General features: G+C 41.1%; 2 protein-coding genes across 3 annotated transcripts in view; one reads left to right on the top strand and one right to left on the bottom strand.

The window, feature by feature from the left end:
- The window catches only part of NOP14 (NOP14 nucleolar protein), a 52,916-nt gene extending 40,892 nt beyond the window's left edge, over positions 1-12,024 (bottom strand). The window contains exon 1 of the mRNA XM_036764733.1: positions 11,653-12,024. Coding sequence (XP_036620628.1) covers positions 11,653-11,832 — 180 coding nt within the window. The 5' untranslated portion in view covers positions 11,833-12,024. The remainder of the gene's footprint in view (positions 1-11,652) is intronic.
- Positions 12,025-12,685: 661 nt separating this feature from the next.
- Positions 12,686-23,367, top strand: part of GRK4 (G protein-coupled receptor kinase 4) — a 146,388-nt gene continuing 135,706 nt past the window's right edge. For both annotated transcript variants that reach the window (XM_036765505.1, XM_036765504.1), the window contains exon 1: positions 12,686-12,842. In XM_036765505.1, the coding sequence (XP_036621400.1) occupies positions 12,791-12,842 (52 nt within the window). In that variant the 5' untranslated portion in view covers positions 12,686-12,790. The remainder of the gene's footprint in view (positions 12,843-23,367) is intronic.

Genomic DNA, 23,367 nt, shown 5'->3' with positions numbered 1-23,367 from the left:
CTCTTTGTCCCATTTCCTTTCTGAAATGGGCCCATAGGAAATCTTAAAGAAGACACACACACACCCCCCAGCAACAAAAACAAGAGCAAGTAAGAAGAAAACCGATAAGGAAAGGTGGCTTGAGATTAAGCTACAGGAGGGTAGAGAAGTATTAACTAGGTTCTGGTTTTCTCTCCCTCTATATCAGATGATGGCAGTAAGTCAGCTGCTCCTTTAATTTAGCACTTTTGTCTGCCCTGGCAAGGACGAAGCCCACTCTACTTAGAGAAGGCTGTAGTGCCAGCAGAGGTTGATGTTTCAAAGCAGAAAAAAATAAATCTGTCCAGTGAGGAATTATGTGAGGAAAACATTTTTTTTTTATTTCTTCCCAAAATGTGTATGTATATCTATGAAAACGGTACCTCGGCTACAATACTTTAATAAAACCAGACAATCTACTCTCTTCACCATCCAATAAGGATGGATATGATCAATAAATATTCCTGAAATAGTTTTAGCACTTTCAACAGAACTTTAGAAATCAGTCAATACCTTTGTAAAGGATAAGTGTTAAAGCATGACTTCTTAGAACACAAGCTCTCAACACAGAAATAGCTCTGCAATTGCTTTCCACAGTCTGGCCTACAGGCAATGGATGGCTTTTCTTTTGGTTCTGTGTTTCTCCTCCACTTTTTGCTATATACTCTGTTCTAAGTATTCAGGTCAGTAATAGGAATAAAGGAGAAGAGAAGCTGAGAGTTTACTGTGCAGTAACATTAAAAGCTCAATTTGATAAATGACATTGGATAAAGCTCGTAGTATACATATACTACATATACTTGGATGTGGCTTGGGAAATTTAAGCAATGGACTTATACCAACAGAGTGGCTATGTTCGGGATGATCAAACAGAGGAGAAGAGAAAGAGAAGAGGGAACAAATGGCTGGCAATGTTAAACAGCAAGTCTGACCCTCATAAAGGCTACCACAATTTCAAATGGTTACTTTTTCAAGCACTCTCTTTCCCACAAAAATACAGCTTAAATTTTGATGGGACTAATCAATTCAAATTATGGACCACCCAGTAACATTTAGAATTGAATTCTAGAACAGGCACTATAGCTGTTTGTGGGAAATATGCATTATGTTAAGCTTTACACATTCTTGAGTCATACAGATTCTCCTTGGAGACATTCACAGAGCTAAGGCAATGCTACAACAGTATCAGGTCCTCTTCACTATACATTTATTTTATTACATGTAAAGGGACCCTGGTCATCTTATATTCTTTCCACTGACCTCTCAAGTAGGAATACAGGATTTAGATAAGGAAGGGCTCTGAGAGATTACCTAGCCTAGCCCAGCCCTCTCATTTTACGGATGAGGGAGCAGGAGGCTCAGAGATTTTCACAAGGTCAAAAAGGTAGTAGCTTGTTTTGAGTTCCTTACAAATACAACATGAATAATTTAATACAAATGACCTTTAGCACACAAGACTTCCAATTCTGAGAATGCTCAAGAGCCTGTAATTGTGGTTCATGGTTACAGCATATTTGAAAAGAAGCAACAATATAAAAGATTCCTTCTTTAGTCACTGCAAAGTCCTGCACATTCATGATATTAGATGCCTTACTCAAGATTAAAGTAGAATACAACATGATGAGAATAAACAGAGCTGAACTGACATGACTGAATGCCAAGTTTATAAAAATGAACCATGTTAACAGGTTGCGTGGGGTGGTCTGACATATTCATAAAGGGGCAATGCCTGGATCTACAAGGGAGTCCCCTCAAATATCACAGATTTTGTTTCAGCTCAACAAATAAGAGCCAGCATGGCACAGAGACAGTGGATAGAATTGGATGTTGTGTTTTTTAGTCGTGTCCAACTCTTCGTGATCCTATTTAGGTTTTTTCTTGGCAAAGATATTGGAGTGACTTGCCATTTTCTTCTCCTGCTCATTTTTTTTTTGGTGGGGGGAAAGCAGGGCAATTGGGGTTAAGTGACTTGCCCAAGGTCACACAGCCAGTCAGTGTGTCAAGTGTCTGAAGCTGGATTTGAACTCAGGTCCTCCTGACTCCAGGGTCAGTGCTCTCCTCACTGCACCACCTAGCTGCCCCTCCAGGCTCATTTTACAGATGAAAAACTGGCGCAAACAGGGTTAAGTGATTTGCCCAGGGTCACCCAGCTAGTGTCTGAGGCCACATCTGAACTCAGGAAGAGGAGTACTTCCTGACTCCAGGCCCAGTGTTCTGTGCACTATGCCACCATCTAGCAGCACATAATGGATAGAGAGCTGGCCGTAAAGTCCCAAGGGCTAGAATTCAAGTCCTGCCTCTCATACGCACTGGCTATGGGACTTTGCCCAAATCTCTGTACCTCTAGGTGACCCTGGCAACTCTCAAAGACCATAAGGTGGGGAAAAAGTGCTGCCCTTCAATGGTAGCATTCCTCCCCAAGCTCCCTGTGCCAATAAAATCACAGATCTAATCTCTTTGCTATGACCTCTTCCCTGCACCCTTTGCCAGACAGGCAAAATGACACAACGTGCTACGAGAAAAGTCTGTCGAAATTTTTAAATGGGATAGACTCCCAGGCATTCTTTTATTGACAATGTTTAAATTCAATTTTATTTCATTTTCAGCTTCAAATTCTCTCCCTTTCCTCTTCCCTTCTCCTACCCATTGAGAAGGCAAGAAAAATAAAGCTCATTACAAATACGTATAGACAGGCAAAACAAAATTTCACATCAGCTATGCCTCCCCCCTTCTCCAACCTCCCTCCACCCCACACACAAAAAGCAAGAAATAAAAGAAACTCTGCTTAAATCTGCACTCTGACAGTTCTCTACGTGGAGGTGGACAGCACATTTCATGAAGAGTCCTTTGGAATGGCAGCTGGCCACCATGCTATCAGTTACAGAGTCTTTCAATGGTGATTATCTTTATAACATTGCTTTTACTGTAAAAATTGTTCTCCTGGTTCTGCTCACTTTACTCTGCATATGAGTCTTTCTAAGTTTTTCTAAAACCATCTCCTTCATTTAGTACAGCATGCTAGCATTTAAATACAAATACCATTAACTGGTTCAGCCATTTTCCACCCGCTGAGCACCACCTCGGTTTACAACTCTGCTGAAACAACAACCAAAAAATATGACTATAAACGTTTTTGTACAAATACAGTCTTTCCTCTTTTCTTCGATCTCTTCGGGGGCACGTGCTTGGCAAAGGTATTACTGGGCCAAAGGCTAAGGACAGTTTAGTGACTTGCTTTCCAGAATGGCCAGACCAGTTCACAGCTCCAGCGATAGTGCATTAATGTGCCTGCTCTTCCATGGCTCCCCCCAAACTGCTATCTCCCTTTTTATCGTCATCAATCTGATGGGTGTGAGGTGGAGTCTCAGAGTTGTTTTAATTTTTATTTCTCTTATTATTAGTTAATGATTTGAAACATTTTAAAATGTTTTTTGATGGCCTGCATTTCTTTTTGACTACTGCCTATTCATATCCTTTCCTTAACCTCTTATCTACTAGGGAATGTCTTTTGTTCTAATATAGTTTAATCAATTTCTCTTATAGCTTGGGTATCAGACTTTAATTTATTAGAGAAATATGCTGCTAATATTTTTTCCAAGGTAACTGTTTCCCTTTTAATTGTAGTGATTCTATTTGTACACCTTTCCAATTTTCTGTAATCAAAACTGTCCATATTATTGTCTATGATTCTTGATTAAATATACTTTCTCTATCCATAGTTGTAAAAGTTATCTCCTTCCCTGCTCTGCTAATTTGTTTGTTATGTAAAATTATACATATAGGTCATATGTCAACTTGGAGCTTATTGTGTTATACGGTATGAGAGGATGGACTAAATCTCAATTCTGCTTTATCTATTTTTCCTAGCAATTTTTAGTACGGAATCTTTACTACAATAGTGTCTTTGAGTTTGTCAAACACAATGCTATTATGTTCAAGTACTTCTAGATCTGGTAGACCTGATCTGTTTCATTCACCATTTTTTGTATAATTTTAACCAGTATCAAATTGTTTTGATTATTACTGCATTGTAGTATAATTTGAAGTCTGATACTGCTATGCCCCCTTCCCTCTTTTTTTCATTATCTTTAAATTCCTAACTTTTTATTTTTGCAGATGCATTTTATAATTTTTTTCTAGATTTCTAAAGTAATACTTTGGTAGATTTAGTTGGTATTGACAGTGAATAAACAAATTAATCAGGATCGACATGGCTCAAAACTTGAATAACGAATTATCTCTCCAGTTATTTAGGTATGTATATTTTTTTATATAAAAAGTATTTTGTAGTTCTAATCATACAGTGTATATATCTTGGTAGGTGAATCTCCAAATATTTTATAAATTATGTAGTTATTTTAAACTGAATTTCTTTTCCCATCTCTTTCTGGAAAAGGTAGGGTTATTAACATATAAATAAAATATTTAATTATTCATGTGGGCTTATTTTAACTTTTGCAACTTTGCTTAAGTTACTATTTCAATTGATTTTAGTTGAATTAGTTGAAAAACACGCCGTTCTTCTTTAGGTTTCACAAAGTCCCTCTCTTCCTTTAAGAAGCAGCTTATCATACTAATAGAAAAACTAGTAAAAATCACTGTTTTCCAATCTCACAAAAAAGTCAGGAAGCAGATGAGTATGAGCACAGCCATTGCTGCTGACAATCTGTACTTGCTTAGATAAGTGGGAAGTATATCTAATAATTTTTCTATAACACAGATGATATCTTTGTACTCTTCATAGTGATGGCGGGAATCACCAACATACTGTTATCTCATTACAGGGACCGCATAGCTTAGCTCAGCACAGCACATAGGGTTTGTGAGATGTTGTCATAGCAGTTTGTCTTTTGTTTTCAAAGAGGACCAGTGGCCTCACAGGATGATGTCTTGACTTGCACATGAATGAGATTTAAGTGAGCAAGAGTTGGGCAATGTCATCAGCCTCACTCTCTCCTCCTGAGTCACTGAAGTCTAGGGCAAGACAAAAGTCAGGACTCCTGGGATGGCCTGGGATGCAGCAGACCTTGGAATTTTTTTATATGTTTTAGTGAAAACACTAGTGAGGATGGTGGAGGGTAGGAAGAAATACTTAAACTTTTTTAAAAGCACTTTTGAATCAAGAGAAAATATGGATATCATTGAGGATGACATGTAAATAAACCCATTTTTCTTTTTTTGGGGGGGGGCAGGGCAATTGGGGTTAAGTGACTTGCCCAAGGTCACACAGCTAGTACATGTGTCAAGTGTCTGAGGCCGCATTTCAACTCAGGTCCTCCTGACTCCAGGGTCAGTGCTCTACTCACTGCGCCACCTAGCTGCCCCTAAACCTATTTTTCTAAAGGAAAAAGAAGCATCAATCTTCTATAGGAAGTTTTTCTTGACCCCAACTACTAGTGCCCTCCCTTCCAAACTACCTTGTATTTAACTACTTTGTATATGTTTGTATTTACTTATGTTGTATGTATTTGTCTCCTCCATTAGAATGTAAACTCCTGTGAGTACAGATTATTTAATTTTTTGTACTTGTATCTAACAGCCTAGACGGTAGGTGCTTAATAAATGCTTTACTGATTGCTGACTAAATGGAATTGAATTCTAGTGGGAAAGGCCAAGTTAACTTTAAATGTCTCTGTGTCACACAGGGATGTAGCAACGTCAAGAGCACCTGAGCTGAAATGAGGCTAATTCCAAAGCCAGCGTACTGGAAGGCGATGAGGCCCTTTCCAGTCTGCAACAATACCTAAGGGGAGGCCACAAGCAGAAAAGAGAATCACTAGATAACTGCTAAGACGTCTTCCTCTTCTGTGACTCTGATTCAAAGCTGAATATGACATATCGGAACATGTTATACTTTGGAATTTAGTTTATGGTCTTTGATTTCATCAAATCACCAGTGAGGTTAACCAATTCAGCTTTAAAAGTCTCAGTACCACAGCCTGACTGCTAGGCTCAGTTTAGCTATTAGTTATTCTTCCATGGTTTATTCTAGTCTTGCATCTTTACCTCCTATAACAGATGAAAAATACATTTTAAATGTTCTCTGCTCCTGTCCCATTCAACTAATTCCACAAAGAATCTAATTTCTAATACAATTTAGTTCTGAACTCCTTAGCTTGCATTCTTTTGTTTTACATTTCATCACTGCAACAACACACTGCCCTAGTGTTCATACTGGCCAGTACGCACTTACTTTGTGCTTACGCTGTATATACTGGATATGGGACAGGCTAGTGGGATATGGTATTACCTATTTAGTCTTAAAGAAGCACCTAGAAAGCATAATCCAGTTTCTATTTAATTTTGAGCCCTCTGAGAATAACAAAAAAAAAGTGACTTATGTAACTGATCTTTGCAAACCATTACGAAGTTACTCAAATCATCTGGTCTTTATTAATCTTATTTACTGTTGGCATCCCAAAAGGCAAAGAAAGGTCTAACTGCATCAGGTTACAAATAAAAGCAATCTCAGTTGCACTTAAGCCCCTCCAAAACCTAGGAGAAAAACCATTCTTCATCTTTTTGAACTTTTTGCTCCCCACACTTGAAAAAACCCAGCTCATCCTTTGATATACGTATCCCAGATTTTTCGGAGAGAAAGAAAAAGTTGTATTTGTATGTTCTATGGATAGACAAAAGTCCATCTGCATTAAGACTCTAATTTGACCATCCTACATATGGAAATAAACAACAAAGAATTATTCACATTCCTGTTCTCATTCTAAAAACCCACAATCATTTGCTATATTTACCAAGAGGCCACTGAGTTCAAATACTAGATTGGATGTTATTAGGACTATCATAATGAACAATGAACAGAATCTCTGCTCTTAAATGGTTTATAATCTAGTGAAATGGGCAAGCTAAAGATACAAATATCTGGTCAATTAAGAAGATATATACATATGTGTGATGGCACGTGCACAAACACACATACATCCAAATATTGGTGTTTCAAATATCTGTGAATGTGTAAATAAAACCACATTCTGATTTTTGCCTACCAAAGTGGGTCTTTCCCAAATTTGTTCATGACGTTAAGACTAGAGGTTAACTAAAGAAGAACAGAAATTAGTCAGCCTTCGCGCTGTCAAGTACATACGCTACTCTGCAAATAGGGTCATGAAGAACAACTGAACAAATCTTACTTTGTACTGAATAAAGTTGAGTGCGGCACAGCTGACAACGAAATAGTTATAAATGCCACAATGTGCCATTCTGTCCAACTGTGAGACAGTCGTTTCCTGTAAAGAGATCAGCTGTCCGCACTACTTTCTATGAGTCCATCTTCAAAAATTCAACGAAACGTTTATGAAGCATCTTCTAGGGGCAGAGCAAATCGAAGTAGGCAGTTCCCCACCCTCACTGAGCGTAAGCAGATGCGTTACACATACAATTAAAACATCATCTACGTGCAAAAGCAGTACATGGGTGTCAGGTCAGATGAGGCACAGATCAGTTCTGACCACAAGGAAGAAAGGGGATTAAAGAAGATTTTATGAAGAAGCTATCACCTGAGTTGGGTCTTTAAGCTATGACAGACAGGATTTCAACATTTGGAAGGGAGGGTATTCCAGATATAAAACAGTATGAATAGGGGAAAGTATACCACGTATAAGGGTGTGAGTAGCTAGCTGCTGATGACAAAAATATGCAGTTCAAATATGTATTCAATTACAGTTACCCAGAAAGAGGGAAAACAAGAAAAAGACAAGCAAAAAAACTCTGGAGAGTTATGTCTAATTTTTGCCCACTTAATCTAGCCAAATTACCCATAGTATGATCACCTAATAGGGTGATTGTTTGGAAGCCTCAGATTTCTGGGACCACATTACTTCATTTAAATGTGTGTTATTGCTCTGCCCTCCCACCGATAATGTAAATAAAGTCTCTGCTCAGATATTTGTTCTTCTGCCTGGGAATGAAAGGGACCTCCTAGCCTGACTGGATCAGTTCCTTGTCTCTAGGGCATCTACTTTCTTTTTAAATGGAGAAAACAAAGGGTATGTATTGGAAAGACATTTGGCCTGGAGTCAGAAGTCCTGGATTCAAGTCCAAGTTAATTAGGCATTGAATAAAAGGTAGTGTTTAACTCACAGAGGCTATAGTGCCTATGGAATGTGTTGGACTTAGCCAAAACTCAGGTGCAAATTCTGCCAAGAGATGCCAGCTATGGACTCTGAAAGCCACTCAAAGAAGTCTTAGTATTCTTTGGTCTATAATAAACTTTGAAGGGTTTTGAGCAGGGTTGTTGCACCATTAGTTCTATGCACGAGGAAGATTCAGGCTAATCTGATGATTAGGAAATCAGTAGTGACCAATGAAAGAGTAACTTCGGAAGTAGTGAGGAGAGAAGCAAGATTACAAGGAGCTAAGGTGTGAATGGGTGATAAAGGGGAGGCACTGAATTTATAAATTTCTGAAGGAACAGAAGAAAGAAAGGATAGTATTTTGAGGATTAAAAAGATTGAAGGAAGTTTTTTTTTTGTTTTGTTTTAGGATGGGGAAACTTGATCATGTTTGTAGATAGAGGAAAAGGAATTGGTAGAGGAGGATAAATTGAAACGAGTAAGAGTAATATGAAGTGCTTTATCAAATGATTCCAAAGGTCCTTTGCAGCCCTAAATCTATAATGTATCACCTATGAGGGAGAGGAACTCATTGAAGAAATGATGCCACAGAGATTGCAGGGTTAATTCTGGAATTTCTCTGAAATAGGAGGCAAGGAGAAAATGATGAGTATATTCAATAAAAAGGTCTGAAACAGGATTATAGATTTAGAGCTGGAAGAGACCTTAAAGGCCATGCGGTCCAACCCCTTCATTTTACAGATGAGGAAACTGAGATCTAAAATGGTTTAGTGACTTGCCCAAGGTCACACAGATCACAGTGACAGAGGCAGGCTAGGACTCTGGCCCTAACTCCAAAGCCAGGACCTTTTCCACTGTACCAATAGAGGGAGCTTATATCAGTTGTTTATCAAATCAAAGGTACCTTGGATCAATCTCAGTTAATAAACATTTATTAAGCATCTACAATGTGCCATGCAATGTAATGGCTGTGGATACAAAGAAAGGGAAGAAATACACCCTGCTCTCAAGGAAAACACAGTCTAAAGTGAAATTTTGGTAAAGAGGAGGTGAAGTTGTGTTCTGGGAATTTAGAGGATAAGAGTGGAACTGAGGACTTGAAGACAGAGGGCAAGGTTTGAAATAGTAACTGTGGGGAATGAGTGAAAGAATCAAAAAAAGATAAAGTTTCTTTTAGTAGTAGTGAAGGGCTAACTAGGGGGCACAGTGGATAGAGCACTGGTTCTGGAGTCAAGAAGACTGGAGTTCAAATATCACCCTGGGCAAGTCAACCTGTTTACCTCAGTTTCCTCACCTGTAAAATGGGTATAAGAATAGCACCTACCTCCTAGGGTTGTTCTGAGGGTCAAATAAGATGATTTGTAAAGCACCTGGCACAGTGAGTGGCACACAGTAAGTGGTATATAAATATTAGTAGTTATTTATTATTATCATCATTATCATAAGAAATAGCTTTTAAAAAATAAAATTATGTAATGGCAAGCAAAATGGGACTTTTTGCTGTTTTTTCTTTTGGAGTGCTTCTCAGCACTAAGGCAATCAGGTGCCTTTCACTGAGTCTTGCCTTTCTTTCCATCAGGAGCCTTTGATTGAATCAAGAGTCCTTGATTGGAAACAGTACATATACTCTGAGGTCAGCATTTTGCTTTGGGGCTCACTCAATGGAAGTGTTCATGTGATTTGGCCAGATGAGACTCCTTTAAGATGAGGCCAGATGAGTAGCCTTTAAGAAGTCCCCTGGCTTTGAAAATCCAGATGCTGGTGCTTCTCTCTCTGGTAACTATGTATGTATTATGGACAGACAGAAGCCCTGTCTGCTGATTTGTGTTATTTGCTCTGTTTATATAATTTCCACTTGTAATTTCTGTTTGTGTTTTCTCTGAAGTTCAGGGTGCTTACTTTTCCCCCTGAGCTAAGTGAATGATACATGTGTGTTTAATTAAAGTGAGACTGTAAACCCCTTAAAGTTGCTTTCCTTAGAAAAGCAGATCAAAGAACTTGTGCTAGCCACCCTCCTGGCCTTACACCTCCACAGCAGCTACAAGTAAGGCTGTTGTTACAAATCAGCATCCTTTCCTTGATTCTACCTGCTAGAAGTAATCCTTGTCCCTCTTTGAGTCTCTCAGGTCACTGTCTTCCCCTATCCCCTTAACAATTTTGAGATACATTCTAGTCAACTGTTTACCCATCTTCATTCCCCCTCCCAATAACAACAACCTACACAGTAGGCTTTACAGTTTACAAAAGGCTTCATAACCACTATCTTTGACTAACCCCGTGAGATAGCTCATGTAGGTATTGGCATCTTCACTGAAGAAACTGAGGCTGAGAGAAGTAGTGACTCAGCTTCAGTCACATAGCTTAGGCCGTCAGGATTCCATCTCAGAGCTCTTTCCATTTTATTACAGCTCCTGCCCAAGGAGGATCTTTTTCTTATATCTAATGGCTCAGCACAATAATTCCCACACAGCAGACCTATGAATAAATGTTTGCTTAGTTGTGATGAATCCCTTAGGTGTGACAACTCTGCATAAAATGCACCCAGAGAGAGGAGAGCCCTCTAAGCTAAGGTGTCAGGCCTCTCTGTATAATCTCAAGAATGACCCCCTTGGGCCTCAGACTCGGTGTGACCCTGGGCAAGTTACTTAAACTCTCAGTGCTCTAAACAACTCGTTTGAGTCTGTAGCAAAAAAGGTACAGACCTGCATTGGTGGGGAGTTTCCTCACTCAGGAGTTTGGTTCCCTTTACCAAAAAAAATCACACAGCCAGTCCCCATCCTATTTAGCATCTAAGTTAAGCACTAAGAATATAAACCATGCTAGAATAAAAAGGCAGCTAGATGGCTTAATGGGTAGCGTTGGCCCTGTCACTCAACCTAAACCTCGGTTTCCACAACTGTAAAAAAAAAAAAAGAGATAATAATAGCACCTACCTCCCAGTGTTCTTATTAAGAACAAATGATAACATATCTGTAAAACCCTTAGCACAGCGCTTGGCACACTGCAAGAACTATATAGATGCCAGTTAATATTATCACTATTTATCTATGGCACTGAAGCTGCTCTCAAATATCCTGCAATCTAACAACCACGAGGAAAGTGAGATCAGCTCAAAGGTGAGGGAGGTAAAGTTCAAAGAGAAATCTGGGTTGGGAGATCTTTTTGGGGGGTACGGGGGACGCTGTGAAGGTAGGTGGGTAAATGAAGGAGAGCACGGCAAGCATGGGAAGAGTGCACAGACCAGTGTGGCTGAACAGCGAGTCAAAGCGCAACAGTGGGAGAGCAGCCGGAAAAGAGACTATCTGACCGGTGTCCCGCCGAGAGCCAACCCGGGTGTCCCCAGGACAGGAGGCCCCGAGGTTAGGCGTGATGCTATTAAGCTCCGTAGAGCCGGAGGGATCTCGGAAATAGTCAACATGAAGATGGACCGAGGCACCGCCAAGGCGCCTCCTTCCCAACTCGAAATCGCACGGAGCCCCGTCCTGTTACACGGGAGTAAACTGAACCCAGCCCCACCTCCGGGCTTCCCGATCAGAGCCCTCACCTTCTTAATGGCCTTGGCTCTGGATACCCCCGGCAGGCCCACGTCGTGGCGCGTTTTCCTTCCCAGGATCTGGAACTTCTGCCGGTTAAACTTCACCTCGAAGGGGTTGGGGTTGGCAGGGGGCTTGGCCTTCCGGCCTCCGGCCTGGCTCCCCAAGGCCTTGCCCCGAGGTTTGCCCATGATGCACGCACAGCCTTCCCACACGGCACCCAAAGACCCAGCAGACTCGGCGGTACCCCGGCAACGGTGAAGGGAGCCGAGACAGACCGGCACCGAGGCAACAACGTGCGCAGCCCCGCCACCTGACGACTAACTCTCGCGACAACTGAATCCTCCTCCTTCCCAGTTGTCGCGAAGGTCTATTAGGAGCCTACAAAACCCAGCATGCAACCCTCCCTTATAGCTGGTTGAGTTGGTCTCAACTGCGGTCCCTTTTTGGGACCACAACTCCCAGAAGGCTCAGCAATTTATTTCCCTTCCACTCCACTTTGAATGTCCCTATTCCAGCCACCGTAGAGCCCTCAGGTAGTTGTAGTCTCCAGTGCGCGCATGCCGCCGCATCTCCCGGACGCAGGGTGGGCGGGCCCGGCGCTCAGGGTCCCCCTAGCGGAGGGAGGCCTTTGGGCGCTCGCGGAGGAGGAGCGGCGGAGGGGGAACGGAGGCGGGGAGGGCCTACGAGGACGCGGGGGCGGAGGAGGCGGTGCCTCAGCCTCCCGGGCCCCTCCCCGGGGAGGAGAGAGGAGGAGGCGGTCACCATGGGCCGGGCATTCGGAACTTGACGGGGCCCGGGAGCGGGGCGGGCTTGGACTATGGGTCTAAGGAGAGCCCGGGAGGCGGCGGCGGCGACGGCGTTAGGAGCCGCGAAGGCGAGGAAGCCGTGACCCGCTCCCGCCGAGCTCGTCCGTTCCATCGGCGGCAGCGGCAGCGGAGGTTCCCCTCTCCTGCCCGCGGGCGGCAGAGGCAGGGACCGGTCTTCGCTCTACACCCCCTAGCGCCGGGGGCGGGCCGGGGGCGGCGGCGGAGACGCGTCTCGCCGGGGTCGCGGTGGGAGTGCCTCGCTCCGGGACTGGCGCCGGCACCGGGAGAGAGATGCGCCTCGGAGGCTGCGGCTCCTCCCCAGCGGCGGCGGCGGCTGATCATGGAGATTGAGAACATCGTGGCCAATACGGTGCTGCTCAAAGCCCGGGAAGGTGAGCGCGGCTGCGGGCGGGGCGGGCGGGGCGCCCTCGGGAGCGGGCCGGGCGCCCAGGTGCGCCGGCTGCGCCCAGGTGCGCCCGGCGGGCTGCCCAGCCACGCGCTCTCCTTCCCCGCACCCCCTCTGCGCTCCTCTGCCTTTCTTCTCTCCTCCCGTCCTCTCCTCTCACTTCTCACGCCTCTCCTCCTGTTCTCTCTCCCCCTCCTCTTTCCGGTATCCCCCTCTTCTCCCCCTGTTCTTTTCCCTCTCCCCCTCCTTTCCCCCATTTTCTCCCCGCTCTCTCCCTTCTCCCCTAATTTTTTCTCCCCCTTCTCTCTCCCTGTTCTCTCTCCTCTCTCTCTCTCTCTCTCTCTCTCTCTCTCTCTCTCTCTCTCTCTCTCTCTCTTTCTCTCTCTCTCTCTCTCCTTTCCCTGCTTCCCATCTTCTCTTCTCGGTCTATCTCTTCTACTTCTTCTCTCCTCGCTCCCCACCTTCTTTCCAGCTCTTTTCCATTCTTTCCTCCTTTCCCTTCTCTCTTCCCGCTCTCACTCTCCCCCTCTTCTGCCATATTCTGCTCTTCTCCCTACCTTCTCTACCCCTCTTATCTCTCCACACTCTCCCCTTTTATCTCCACCTTCTTCCTGTCCTCTCCCCACTCCCCTACCCCCACTTATATCTCCTCTCTCCCCCTATTCTTCTTCTCTTACCCCTTCTCTCCCCTCCTCCCCCTTCTCTCCTCTCTTCTTTTTTTCTCTCCCCCTTCCCTCCACTCTCCCTGCTCCCCCTCCTCTCTCCTGCCTATCCCCTTCTCTCCTTACCCCGCTCCTTCTCCGGGCGCCTCACCGCCCATTCTTTCAGGCCTTTATAGAAACTATGAATGCTGGACTAAATTCTCCCGGAACTCCTGACTAGCCGAGAGGTGTTTGTTTTAACCATTGTGTAAGGAAGGACTTACTATCTTTTGCCCCTTATCCTGTTCTCTACTCTGCTTAAAATCAAATGACTAATACAAGCAGAATGTTTCTTAGAACTCTGATCACTGGAATTGCCTTCCCAGTTCAGCTCTTCCTCTGTTTTATCTAGAGTCTCACCAGTGTAGCTCGAGTGAGCCTGTTTGGATTGTACTTAATAACCTGTTGGGAAGGGAGGGAAGTCAGATCTACTTAAGCTCTCAAGTCTAATCAGTTAAAGTCATTTGTTTAATATGTGGTGGCCTTTAAAGGTCTGAGAAAATGGCATTGGAAACTACCCTGGGCAATTACACTAGATCTGTGTAAATTCACAGGCATTTATTCAGTGCCTACGGTGAGCCAGGCACAAAGGCATTGGGATTATCAAGATAAAAGTGAAAACAGGAGCTTTGTGTCCCCTTTGGGGAAAAGGCACTAACCACTTTAGGGATCAGGAAGGGCCTAGTGTAGAAGATGGCAATTGAATTTATTAGACTTGAAGGAAATTAGGGATTCTGAGAAAGGGAGGCAAAGGGGGGAGTGCATTCCAGGCATGGGGGACAATCTAGTATTTTAAAATCAGTTTTTAAGTTTTAATAGCTTTTTTGGGCAGCGATTCTGCTAAAACCGTGTTGTTGTTTTTTTTAATGATGTGGTGACAGACAAACAAGTTAGTAATAATTCACTGTGGATCAATACTAAACCAGCACTTGGTCAGACAATCTGGTTTGGGAGCCTACTGTAACAGTCCTAGTACTAAATAAAGTAGGTTGTCTCCGTCTCCATATAGTCAGGCATAGAGTTCTGATCTCTGCCACATTTATTTCCCACACCTCTTTACTTGCCCCAAGTTAGCAACTTATGCTCATTTCCTTGGGATAATAGTTTTGCTGCTTTCCTTTTTTTTCTTTAACAAATGTAAATAGACTATGAATTAATTACTAACTGTGCATGCTTGTAGAGAACCTGAAAGGATGGTGGAATTGTGGAACCTATTTGGGTTTTTGGTACATTGGCCAAAACCATTGAGGCCAGGAAAGTGGTGATTCTGGTGATGTCATATTAGACAGCATCAATAATTCAGCCTATCAAATAGAAAATTGCATAAAGTTGTATTGAAGATGTTCATTTGGAGCACAAATATCTTAAGTAAATCTCATTTTTCGTCCTTTTTTCTTCTTTATGAAAGTTTAATACTTTTTTTTCTCTTATCCCCTGAGAGGCTTTTGGCAAGAGCATCAGTTATCAATTGCATCAATATATTTTTCATTCAGAAACCTTGATAAAAGAACTGAATGTTGGACTGAAACTGTACAGGAATTCCTGCAATAACATTAGTCCATAGGGATTATATAAATGGTACGAGTTCTAAATTGAAAAGTCAGTGACTGCTAAAAACAATATAATCAGTCTGTGTTGTTTAAGTACCAGGCTCTGTGCTCAGTAAGTACTAGGGATACAAAGGCAACCTTGAAACCTTCCTTGACCTCGAGCTCAGGCTCTAGCCTGGGTGACATGTATGTATACGAAATATAAACAGAACAGATACGAGTTGATGCCATGCTTTTTATTGGGGAAGGCATTAGCTACGGGGATATCTTAAGGAATGGGAAGTAGGAAAGGCCTCATGTAGAAGACTGGATGTGAGCTAAGACCTGAAGGAAGCTAGATTCCAAAATTGGAGTAGGGTTGTAAAGAATTTTAAATTATAAGTAGAGTTTTTAATTTTATTAGGAGTAATAGGGAGCCACTGGAGTTTATTGAGTAGGTGAATGATGTGGTCAGGCCTGTACTTTAGGCAAATCACTTTGGTTTTAACTGTTCCTAGGTGCTTTTTGGGAGGAGTGGTGGAGAGGGATCCTGACCTGTGACTTCATTGGTTTAAGGAACTTCTGTTGAGGAAAGTTCTTCTACCTTTGCAGGTGACTGCTGACTCCACCACAGCAGACTTAACAGGTTGCCTGGAGGCACAGAGAGTTAGGTCAGTCAATAAGCAGTTATTAGGTCAGTCAATAAGCAGTTATTAAGTGCCTGCTGCGCACCAGGCACCGATTAAGGGCAGGTCATACAAAGTAAGGCAAAAAAACAGTCTCTGCATTGGAGGCGTTTACAATAATAATAAGTTGTATATAGGAGGGAAGGCACTAGAATTAAGAGGGATTGGAAAAGGCTGGAATTTTAGCTGGGACTTGAGGCCGAGAGGTGGAGATGAGGAGGGACAACACTTCAAGCATAGTGGGATAGCCAGAGAAAATGCCCAGAGCTAAGAGACTGAGTATTTTGTTCATGTAACAGAAAAGAAGCCACTGTTTTGCTGAGTATGTGGTGGTACGGATCGTATAATGTGTAAGAAAAGAAAGGTAAGTGGGGCTGTGTTATGAAGAGCTAACAGAGGATTTTTATTTGGTCCTGGAGATGATAGGAAGCCACTGGAGTTTATTGAGTATGGGGTGACATAGGCCTGCACTTTAGGAAAATCACTTTGGCAGTTGAATGGAGCAGGATGGACAGGAATGGAGAGAGGCTCTTGGCAGGAAGACCAACCAGGCAGGCTCCTGGAACTGTCTAGGCATGAGGTGATAAGAGGGCCTACATCAGAGAGGTGACAGAATTAAGTGACTCGTCCACAGTTATCTAGCCAATATTTGTCTGACTGGATTTGAATACAGGTCTTCTTGACTGTAGGGCCAGCTCTCTATCCCCTAAGCCAGAGCTCAAAGTGCAAGGTCTTCAAAACATTCATGAGGAAAATCGATGAAAAAAGTTATTCCTGCTTTTAAGTAGGAAACCATTTTAAGGCCGAAAGCTCTAATAACAGCTATAAAAATGGGTAAAGAACCTGATCTCAGTTGTTTATGTTTAAAATGCATAGTTCTTCATAAAAGCATTTGCCAAACTATATTCTACATCTCACTTGCCAGAGAACTTATGTTTCACCTAATATGAGGGTGTTAATCTTCATGTGCCCTAGGGAATCCCCTGGAACACCTTTAGATGGTAAGTTTTTTTTTTTCAGAATTGGTACTTTTTGTTTATTTTTTTGGCCTCTGTACCCCTACAACCTAGCTTAGTGCCTTCAATCATTCAGGCAACATTTATTAAGCAGGTATTGTGTGCCAGGCACTGTGCTGGGTATTGAAGATACAAACACTTAAAAAATTAAATAGCCTCTCTCCATCAATGAGCTTGGATGCATGTAATTTGGAGGGTCTGAGTTGCCCTAGACCCTAGATGAGGGGCATCAGCAAGGGTCTTATGGAGGAATTAGAACTTAAGCTAAGCTTTGAAGGAAGCTAGAGATGGAAGGGATGGATATGGAAGAAAAGCAATGAGGAGTACAGGAAAAAAAGCCAGTTTGGCTGGATTGTACATTGTACAAAGTGGGCTAATGTTCAGGAAGCCTGGAAAGACGAGCTGGAGCCTGGTTGTAAAAGGCTTTTAATGTCTTAATGCTAAATAGTGACATTCCTATTTGATCCTGGTGCCAGGGCTGCTGGAGCTTATTGAGCAGAGGAGTAACATAGCTACTTTGATAGCTCTTTGGAGGATGGATTGGAGAAGGGAGACTTTGGAGCAAGGAGAACAATTAAGAGGCTGCTGCAATAGTCCAGGGGAGAGGGACTGAGGGGCTTTGAATTAGTGATGGCTCTGTGAGTGGAAAGAAGTACGCAAATGCAAGAGATGATATGGACGTAAAGTTGACTGGTAACTGATTGGATGTATGGGGTGAGGGACAATGAAAAGTTAAGGATGATCAAGGTTGGGTGACTGGATGGTACCTAGTACACACAGTAAGTACGTAATGGTTATTGACTGACTGGTACATTTAACAGAAATAAGAAAGTTTGGAAGAGAAAAATATTGAGCTCAATTTCTTTTGGACATAGTGAGTTTGAGACGCATATTAGAACATCTAGTTTGAGATTTCCAAAAGGAATTTTATGATGCCTATAATTGATTAAGAGCTAGGTTGTAAGGTCTGGGAGTCATATGCATGTATGGTAATTGAACCCATGGGAATCCAAGGTCACCAAGAGAAAGAGTGCATTGGAAGAAGAGAAAAGGTCCCCAGTCAGAGCACTGAAGTATGCTTACATAGAGGATGAGACACAGATGTTGATCAGCAAAGAATTTTGAGGAGTGTTTGCATAGGTGGGAAGTGAAACGAGAGGAGCACTGAGAAAACCTGGAGAAGACAATATCTAGGAGTAGAGAGAGGTCAGCAGTGTCAAATGGTGCAGAAAGGGTGAGGAAAATGAGAATTAAGAAAAGGCCCATCAGATTTGGCAATTTGGAGGGAAGTGGTAACTTTGGGGAGAGCATGTTTAGGGTGTTTAATACATGTTATTTGAATTAGCAAAAAATTCAGTATTAAATTAGGAAAGAATATTTAGTATACAGTTGTGTATTAAATATTTCTTACTCGTAACTACAGATTGAAATAGTGAAGTCAGCAAGAATTTATTAAGCATTATTGTATGCTAAGCACTGGGGACACAAAGAAAGGCAAAAAACAGTCCCCGCTCTCAGGGAGCTCCCAATCTTATGGGGGAAACAATTTACAAACAACTGTGTACAAACAAATATATACCAGAGTAAATTGGAGATAATCTCAGAAGGAAGGCATCAGCATCAAGGGGGATCAGGCAAGGCTCCTTACAGAAGGTGGGATTTTAGCTGAGCCTGGAGGGAAGCCAGGAGGCAGAGAGGAGAAGTTAGTGAACTCCAGGAATAGGGGAGAGCCAGTGAATCCCATCTCTACCCCCTTTCCCTGGGATGGGAGGAACAGCCAGTAGGCCAGTGTCACTGCATGGGGGAGTAGGTAGATAGGAGTGAGGTATGAGAACTGGAAAGACAGGAAGGGGCCAGGTTACAAAGGACTTCAAAAGCCAAACGGAGATCTTGTATTTGATTCTGAAAGCCATAGCGACTCAATGAATTTTATTGATTGATGGGTGATGGCATGGTCAGAGGTTTAGGAAGTTAGAGAAGTAGACAATAAGAAAGATCATTTTGGGGCAGCTAGGGGGTGCAATGAGTAGAACACCAGCCCTGGAGTCAGGAGGACCTGGGTTCAAATCTAGCCTCAGACACTTAACACATTTACTAGCTGTGTGACCTTGGGCAAGTTACTTAACTCCCAATTGCCCTGCCTTCCCCCCTCCAAAAAAAAATCATTTCGATAGCTAGATGATGGAGTATGGACTAGAGTGGAGGAGAGACTTGACACCTAGATTGCTAACCTGTGTGACTGGGAGGCTGGTGCTTATTCTTGACAGTAACAGGGAAGTAAAGGAAGAGTGGATGGGGTTTGTGGGGAAAAGATAATAATTTCAGATTTGGACATGTCAAGGTTAAGATATCCACAGGAACATCCAGTTTGCGATTTAATTTTCTCTAGTTTGCTCTAAAACTTCCCCCATTTACCCTTTATTCCCACTTCCCAAGACCAACATTTATGGGTTCTATTAAAGAATTTCAAGTCAAAAATTATTCAACACTGGTTTATACAAAGTTCTTAACTCGAGGTCAATAAACTTGTTTTAAAAAATATTCTAATAATTGTTTTTTGATATAATTATTTTCCCTTATAATTCAACCTATTTTATTTTATGCATTTAAAAGCATTGTTATGAGAAAGAGTCACCGGACTGCCATAGAAGCTCATGATGCACAAAAAAAGATTAAGAATCCCTGCTATATGTTTGTTTTATGGGGTTAATTTCATTATTGTTTATCCCCTTTCATGTTAGTGAGGCCTTAATAGACTCTCTTGGGTCACTCAAGCACCTTGGAACTTCTGCGTAGAGGCATTAGACTGGTGTTGGGGAAGGAGCACCTGTCTTAGGAGACTCAGCCTCTTCACAGGGTTGCAAGGAAAATACTTTTGCAAACTAGAAAGAGCTGTATGAATATAAGATGTTTATTGTACTTCCTACTACTAATATGAGAGGACTTAAAGGAGAAGATACTAATTTTAATAATGATATGTCTGACTAAAATTAATAACATCCAACAAGAAATTATATTGAGCTGACTATTGTATTGTCTAAGAACCACAATAATAGCTTTATGATATCATACTTTATGGTCACAGAGGTCTTGTACCTCTCTCTCATTTGATCTTCATAATCCCCCTAAAAGTCAGGTAATACAAGTATTGTTTAACCCCATTTTACTACTTATGAGGAGACAAAGACTCAGGCTTAGTGACTTGCCCAGGGTCATACAGCTGGAGAAACTGGAACTCCTACCATATTTCAGTGATTGCAGTTTTAAATAAAGTTTAGTCTAGTTGAATAAGCAAATGAGTAGGAATCTGAAATAGAATGCTAATTATTGCTTTTCCACAAAGTTGATTATAGCTTTTATAAAACTAATTTCTCCATTTACAAATAGTTTGCAAAGTAAAAATATTAAAACTGGACTAGGCCTTGCATTTTACAAAGAAATAACTAGAAGTTTCTAGTTATTCAAATGTTAAATTATATAAGACCGACATTTTATTTTGCTACAAAAGATTGTGGTTTTTAAAACACAAAGTTTTAATTTATGAATGATGTAATATTACAAACTCCATGTATTGATTTTTAAGCAGTTGTTTTACTGTGAGCAATCAGCCTCAAATTCTTTGTTAGGAGATGTTGGCATTATAAAATTTGGGCCCTTCATGGAGAAATAATTTTTTTTGATGGGGGGGTGAGGCATAGGGGTTAAGTGACTTGCCCAAGGTCACACAGCTAAATATCAAGTGTCTGAGGCTGGATTTGAACTCAGGTCCTCCTGACTCCAGAGCCAGTGTGTTCATTGTATTCACTGCGTCATCTAGGTGCCCTGAGAAATAATTTCTTAGGTTGTTATTCAAACCTCCAGGAATTTATCTAAAGTGATCGCTTTTCTTTTCTTTTTTTTTTTATAAGAAGAAAGGGAAGCTCTAATGACCTTGATTGAATTGGAATTGATAACCATTATTGAAGGCTTCTCCTTACCCCAAACTCAGGTCCCTCCATTCCTGTAAGACCATTTTTATTATTTCTCGTAACAACACTCCACGTACGCCCATGACCATGAAGAACTTATGTTTTTTTGAGTTACACAGTATTGTTGACCACTACATAAAACCTATACATGTGTATATCTGTACATGTATATGTATGTATGTATTGAAATCCTTCTCTTCAATAATCATAAATATCTTCTTTCATATTAAAAACAAAAATAGGACTCAGTGCAAAAATAAGAGAGAAGCTATGCTGAAATCCTGAAATCTTTATAGATTCATAGTAGAGAAAATAAGACTAACTAAAGAGTTAATCTTTCCCTGATCGTTTGCTTTTATTTTATATAAGCACTGTGGCATGCTTTAAACATTCCTGTTGTAATCAGCATCTACAGTGTTTTCAAAGAAGAAACACTAGAAAATGTAAATTTCTTTTTTTCAGAGATACTGGTCTTACTCAAGAGATACATTTATTAATATTAGTATTATTTAAGTAAAAACAGACCTTTTGAAATTTTGTCATTGGCACCTTTCTCAAAGCATGTTCCCGATAAGTACCTTCCTGCTAGTGATGACATGCATTTGGTTTATCTGGCTCTGTGTATTAGGAAATTAACTTCCACAGTATGTGTATAATACAGCAACTATAGTCTGACCTCTTGGCACTGGAAAATACATTGTTGGCTTAATATTAGTCAGGCTGGTAGGAGATTCCTGGATTTACTTCACATAAAACCAAGTTTTTGTCTTAAACACCTAGATACTTGAAAAGTCCTTCCTCTTTTGTAGGAATAGCGAAAAAATGTTGGCAATTAATACTGCTTTAGAACAATTGTTTATTTTTTAGTATAACAGGCACCTTTAAGCCAAAAGAAGTGTGAAATGACTATCATCATTAAAATAGTGAAGGCCAAAAATCATTTATTCCTGTAATGTGGTTTAAGTAAGCTTAACTAAAAACTGGAACTTTTTTTTGGCATGAATGTTCAACTTACAGACCTTTAGTCACCTTCTAAATAATAACTTTGGATTGGTGCCTATCTTACCCCTGAGACAGGGACTTCAACCCTTTTTATCGCTGGGAAATTGCAAGCACAAATATAGAGATATTGAATGGGTTATAGGCACATTAATGTGGCTTTTGGCCTTGCTTATCAGTTCAATTAGATTTTTTTCTGCAGTCCTATTGTGCTGTCAGAAAAAAAGTAGTGAGACACTGATTTAAAGAAGTAGCATTTTGGAGGGCAGTACTTAATAGTTTCTAGGTAAAATGCTATCTAACAGTTTATACATAAACATGTAATTAGGGGAGAGCTAGGTGGCACAGCGTTTGGAGCAGCAGGCTTGGAATCAGGAAGACTCGGGTTCAAATGTAGCCTCAGATACTTAGTAGTTATGTGACCCTGGACAAAGCAGAAGGAAATGTCAAACCACTCCAGTATCTCTGCCAAGAAAACCCCAAATGTCGTCACAAAGAGCTGGACAGGACTAGAACAACTGAACATCAACAAAGATATACAAACACACTGCAAAGATAAACTGTACAAGGACATATAAATGTATACATAGTTTCCTCATCTGTAAAATGGGGGTAATAATAGCACATACCTCCCAAGGTTGTTGTGAGGCTCAAATGAGATAATAATTGTAAAGCACTTAACACGGTGCCTGGCTCACTGTAAGGGCTACGACTACTATTATTTCACTTAAGTGCTATACTTTCCTAGCTTTCTATTTCTTGACAGCCACGTAATGATATGGTTTATGTACAAAACCAGCAGAAACAAATGCCTTTTGCATATCTCTTATGTACTAATATTCAGTTTTTGTGATAAGAATGAATAATTTTTACTTTAATAATTTTATTTTGGGCAAAAGTAATTTTTATTATTAGATTAAATTTACTGTTAAAAACAAGCTAACAAAATAATAACTGTTAAACTTGGACGAATTTGTTAAACCATGTCTCAACTTAAGTAAATTATATTCATAAGTCAGTGTGAATACAGCAAATGCCTATGATTTTACTTCATGGTGTGGGTATTCCCTCCACTGAGATGGATTATGCCCTGTCTGAATCTTAGATTGAGAGTTAACCTCAGAAGTGGAAGAATTTGAACTAGAGTATTCTTTACAGGAGGACCAAGACACCATATGCCATTTTGCTTTAGCCTCAGAATTTTTCCCGTCATGCTACATTTTAATGTTCAAATGACTAATAATGTCTTATCTATAAAGTCATCACTTCATGTAGTATGGCTGACTATCCCTTGTTGATTTTCTCTTTCCAGTGCTTGACATTTTGTGAAACCTTTCTGGAAGACATTCATCGCTTTCATCATTTACTTATTGGATGTTCACAGTGTCTGTAATGTAGCAATAAGTCATGTGTATCATTTAAAATGTATTAAATAGAAGTGACAGTAAACCTATGTTCAAATACTCATAGTGGGAATGGGGAAAAAAAGGAAAACAGAAACATTTTGAAGAAAGGAAGGTACAAAAATGTGATAGCTCTTTTTGAGGAGGCAAACAACTGGAAACTAAGGAGGTAACCATCAGTTGGGGAACAGCTGAACAAAGTATGATGT

The sequence above is a fragment of the Trichosurus vulpecula genome, chromosome 6, assembly GCF_011100635.1.
Source record: "Trichosurus vulpecula isolate mTriVul1 chromosome 6, mTriVul1.pri, whole genome shotgun sequence".
NCBI lineage: Eukaryota > Metazoa > Chordata > Mammalia > Diprotodontia > Phalangeridae > Trichosurus > Trichosurus vulpecula.
The sequence above is the reverse complement of the archived record's forward strand: the minus strand, read 5'-3'. Positions and strand labels throughout refer to the sequence as shown.